Genomic DNA, 5416 nt, shown 5'->3' on the forward strand with positions numbered 1-5416 from the left:
AGCCCGGAGACCCCACGCATCCATTTCTGTGATGCGGTGGCCTCCTGGAAAATGGCCGCGGGGGCCGGCGCGTGCTCAGATTTTCCCAGAGGCCACCGCATTGCAGTATTGAATGTATTGGGCCTCCGGACTTTCACAAAATGCCGGCGGAGCCCCCCCGCTCCACAAAGCACCACCGCCTCACCTGCCCACACCAGCCGCACCTGCCCACACCAGCCACCCCAGCCTGGAATGGGATTTCCCGGAGGCTGCCGCACCAGCCTGGGTTGGGAGTCATATCGCTGGACCACTGAGCACCCCCTGTGACCAAGCTCCACCAGCGCTGCCGATCCACCCCCGGTAAGCTGAATTCGGACTGTAAGACGAACCCTCATTTGACATTCATTTTTTTTCCCCTATTTTCCTTCTGAAAATTTGGGGTGCGTCTTATGGTCTGGTTCGTCTTATAGTCTGAAAAATACAGTATTTTACATATTTAGCAGGGCTAGCCATGATATTTACATTCTAAATTCCTTTTTTTGTGCTGGCCAAATAGCTTGGATACATCTGTTAGCAGATACAGTGGGGAAAAAATTATTTAGTCAGCCACCAATTGTGCAAGTTCTCCCACTTAAAAAGATGAGAGAGGCCTGTAATTGACATCATAGGTAGACCACAACTATGAGAGTCAAAATGAGAAAACAAATCCAGAAAGATTTATTTTGCAAATTATGGTGGAAAATAAGTATTTGGTTATTAACAAAAGTTCATCTCAATATTTCGTTATATATGCTTTGTTGGCAATGACAGAGATCAAATTGTTTTTTTGTTTTAATGGAGAGAGAGCTGTCAGAAGAAGCTCTAAGGAACTGGTATTAGTGATAAGCGAGTATACTCGTTCCTCGGGTTTTCCAGAGCACGCTCGAGTGGTCTCCAAGTGTTTGTAAGTGCTCGGAGATTCAGTTTTTGTTGATGCAGCTGCATGATTTATGGCTGCTACCCACCCTGAGTACATGTGGGGGTTGCCTGCTTGCTAGGGAATCCCCACATGTATTCAAGCTGTCTAGCAGCTGTAAATCATGCAGCTGAGGCGAAGAAAACTACATCTCCGAGCACTTACAAATACTCGGAGATCACCCGAGCGTGCTCTGGAAAACCCGAGCAAGGAGTACACTCGCTCATCACTAATTGGTAACCTTTTTTGCAAACAACTCAGCCAGATAAAGGACTTACAAACACTCTGCAAAAGCAAAATAATAGGACTGTTTATAAAGTTGCTTCAACGTTGCATTTTAGAAGCAAATGAGCAATAATAAAACCTGTGAGATGATGTACATAGGCTTTCAAGCTTTTTTTGAGACTGCAAAATTTTTTTTTATGTTTTTTTAAAGGCACCTTATACATGCCAGCCCGTCTGGTGAAAGATATCCTTTAAACGTCACTTGAGATACCTATTTAGTATTAAGGCTATTTATGTGAACTGAGAAATGAATACCATTGATAGCAAATAGGCTGACAGAACAGCAGTGAAGGGTGCAAACATTGCAGTATTGAGTGACACCACAGTTGACAATGTTTCTGAAGCGTATAACTCCTCTGGGTGAATTTCACAAGCTCTCGGTGTCCCGTTCTTGTCTTACACACATATCAGCACCTCTCTGGGAGAACAAAAGCTGTGACCGCCTGACCTGCTGTATTCGAGCTCAGTCCCCTAGATACACGGAGACACTCAGAATCCCTACAGATGAAGGTAAGCTCGCTTCCTTTCTTTTTTATCTATTTGCAACACATTGCCTAAATATTAGTGCAAAATAACCACTTTCTGGTTAAAATATGAATAAAATAATAATGTAGCAGACAGGTAATATAGTTGGCAAAACAGCTCCTGGGGGGGGGGGGGGACCTGGAGGAACTTCCTTTCAGGTTCCAAGTTAGAAGAGGGAGTTTCCAATAACAGCTGTCTTAGAGTTTCTGCAAGGAATTGGAACAGGGGCTAGCCACAAATACTTTAAAAGTCTTGGCTTTGAGGGCCCTGTACAATTACGACCCGGCTGGGTATCGGGGATATCCAGGTTCATCAAAGCGTTGGCCAGGTCTAGACCCATCCCCTCTCGGTTTACTCCTCCTTGGAATTTAAACTTGGATCTTATATCCCTATCCAAACCTCCTTTTTAACACCTGTCAGAGGCTTCTCTGGGAATCTGTCCCTTAAAAAAGCCTCCAAAGCTACTCCGGCGAGCTGGATCACAGATGCTATCAGCCTATCATACTCATAAAGTGGAATGTCTGTTTCAGGGGAGGTTAAGGCTCACTCAACGAGAGCAGTGGCAGCTTCTTGGGCGGAGAAGGCCGGAGCTTCGATTGACCAGATATGTAGAGTTCCTGTGTTCTAAGAGAGGATACAATTGTTTGGTAGAAGACATGACCTGGGGTTACGTCATCAATTATCTTAATTTTGGGGGGTAACTGATCATAACGAGTGCTTTGTAATCCAGCAGTATAACCTTGATATATTGTGTATGTTCATTTTGTTGCAGAGATACAATGCGCCTCCTTTTCCAGATGTGGCCGTCATCCCCAGTGCAATGGCTTCAGCTGCTGATAGTTTTGCCCACATCTGTCATCTGCACTCATTCCCTTTGCTCATCTCTGTGCTTTTGTGACTCAAGGTCATTGTTTGTGAACTGCTCGGGGACAAATCTATCATCCTTCCTTATCCTTCCTCCATTGACAACAGAATTTCTGGACCTTTCCAGCTGCTCCCTACATACTTTTCCTCCTTTTCACAACCTGTGGAGGCTCCGTACAATTCTTCTGGCCCAAAATGCAATTTTACGTGTGGGAAATGGCTCCTGGAAGGGTTTACAGAGTCTACAAATCCTGGACCTAAGTGGAAATAAGATAGAAAATCTGAGTGTGAGTTTCTCCTTGGGAATTGATTCCCTTACACATCTGTTTCTTGCACAGAATCTACTGCATCGTATTTCTAAGTACAGTTTCCAACACTTGCATAATTTGGAACTATTGGATCTGCAAGGAAATCTCATTTTAAGTCTGGATTCTGGAGCTTTTAGGTCTCTAACTAAACTTCGTCATCTTCAGCTCCAGAACAATCAGCTGCAAACCCTAAAAAATGATGACTTTTCAGTTCTGCAAAGACTTGAATTCCTTGATTTGTCAGGAAATCACATCAATAATCTGCCTCCTGGAGTCTTCACACCTCTCTATTCTCTCGCATATCTTAATCTACAAAATAACAAATTACGCCACCTACGCTTCCAAACTCTGAGTAGCTTGCCATCATCTGGGACTCTACTTTTGCTGTCATCAAATCCTTGGGAATGTGATTGCGATTTGCAGCGTATGTTTGGCAAGTTGAGAAGTTTGCAGAGAATAAGTCTGGAAGATGGAGAGGAATTAAATTGTGCAGATCCCCCAGCGTTGAAGGGGAGAGCCCTCCGCTCACTGGCTACTCAACTCTGCGCAGCAGAAACTGTAACTGTGCTGATGATCACATTAACGGTGGCGGTCACTGTGGTCGGTGCTATAGTAACTGCGGAGAGAAGCCGCAAAAGGAGCCCCAAGAATCAAACGAATGAACTGTCTGGGCAAGAATAATGAAGCAATGCACTAGGGATATTATGTACCACTTTTTATGCCTGTTGGACTAAAGAGCAAAATGATGATTTCTTTTTTTTAAATTTAGAAATATTTAAAAATTCCTTTAATAATTTTTCAGTTATACAGGATAACAATAGTAATGTACATTGTGTTTACTACGTATATACTGTATCTCCATTAATACAACACTATTTAGAGAAGCAGTCTAGCATTTTTTTCAATCTCCCCACCTCCCACCTGACTGTTTTTCACACTCTGAACCTTTTTTTAATGTATAGTGTACTTACTACCAGGCACACATGTAAAATGCACTGACCTGTGCAGTGCCCAATCCACAACATGAGACGCAAGCCAAAAAAGACGGATCCAACCTGTAAAAAAATCTTGTCTTTATTTATGCAAAACTAAGTTATGTGTTAGAACAAGTAGGTTGGAAACACGTCAACCAGTAACACTTCTCCTGGGACTTGTGATATCATAGGACAGAATAAGCACAATATATACGTGTACGATCCGTCTTTTTTTTTTTTTTTTTTCAGGCAGATCGACCTTCCCTTTGCATCTGTTCAGTCCTCAAATTCTCAGATTTCACTCTGCATTAGTGATGAGCGAGTGTACTCGTTGTTCGGGTTTTCCAGAGCACGCTCGGGTGAACTCCGAGTATTTGTTAGTGTTCGGAGATTTAGTTTTCATCCCTGCAGCTGAATGATTTACAGCTATTAGCCAGCCTGAGTACATGTGGGGGTTGCCTGGTTGCTAGGGAATCCCCACATGTAATCAAGCTGGCTAGTAGCTGTAAATCATTCAGCTGTGGCAGCGATGAAAACTAAATCTCCGAGCAGTTACAAATACTCGGAGACCACCCGAGCGTTCTCTGGAAAAAGGAATATAAACCAGCTCACCCGTGATGCAAGAACCAAACCTCGGGAGCACGGACCCGCTGTGTCCAGGCGTATAAAGTCCAAAAAAGAAAAGAATGTCCAGCTTCACCGAATCCGTAAAAAAGAGTTTTCTTTATTCACAAACTTTGAACATGGAGGATACAGACTTCAGCACAACCATATGGGTAAGAATCTCAACGCGTTTCTGGAGACTAAGCTCCCTTAATCATGACAAAGGTCATGATTAAGGGAGCTTAGTCTCCAGAAACGCGTTGAGATTCTTACCCATATGGTTGTGCTGAAGTCTGTATCCTCCATGTTCAAAGTTTGTGAATAAAGAAAACTCTTTTTTACGGATTCGGTGAAGCTGGACATTCTTTTCTTTTTTGTTCTCTGGAAAACCTGAGCAACGAGTACACTCGCTCATCACTACTCTGCATTTTTTTCCTATATGTTCTGCTATTAATCCGCTGATGTACAGCATCACATAGGCAGCCAGAGCAAGTACTATATTACTGCATGCTGTGGTAAGAGTGTGATTACACTCTCTTTAATATTCTACTAACCAAGCTGATATATTATAAGTATACAGTTGGGGAGGCTAAATTGCCATCTGCTACATTATAACTGTTTGACAGGAGATGTTAAGTCATCATCAGTAACTGTGATAGTTCCCCCCTACTGTAAAGAACTTCACGGTTACAGTCCAAGCAATTTCATTATGCAAGAAGAACATACACAGGAGATGGTGAACCCCTTCAGAGAACATAAAGCCATATAATTCCCAGGGGGTTCACCATGAGTTTACATGACCTAACTGAAGAGAAGTATTCCATTAATTTTCAGATAGAAAAGAACAACTAAATAAACTAATACTAGCTGAATTATATGTTTTGGAGTAAAAGTGACAGAATTAATAAAGAAAAAATTCAAAA

The 5416-nt window shown here is 42.6% G+C and overlaps 1 protein-coding gene across 1 annotated transcript; it reads left to right on the top strand.

The window, feature by feature from the left end:
* The first annotated feature begins 1143 nt into the window (after window positions 1-1143).
* On the top strand, window positions 1144-4246 carry LOC143785802 (uncharacterized). The gene is made up of 2 exons (XM_077274937.1): window positions 1144-1729; window positions 2517-4246. The coding sequence occupies exon 2, from the start codon at window positions 2524-2526 to the stop codon at window positions 3595-3597; it is 1074 nt and encodes a 357-aa protein (XP_077131052.1). The 5' UTR covers window positions 1144-1729; window positions 2517-2523; the 3' UTR covers window positions 3598-4246.
* The last annotated feature ends 1170 nt before the right edge of the window (window positions 4247-5416 follow it).

This window comes from Ranitomeya variabilis, chromosome 7, assembly GCF_051348905.1.
Source record: "Ranitomeya variabilis isolate aRanVar5 chromosome 7, aRanVar5.hap1, whole genome shotgun sequence".
Lineage (NCBI taxonomy): Eukaryota > Metazoa > Chordata > Amphibia > Anura > Dendrobatidae > Ranitomeya > Ranitomeya variabilis.

Bases quoted from the DNA above. Each gene is read 5' to 3' on its own strand.
- LOC143785802 (XM_077274937.1), top strand. From the start codon at position 2,524: ATGCGCCTCCTTTTCCAGATGTGGCCGTCATCCCCAGTGCAATGGCTT.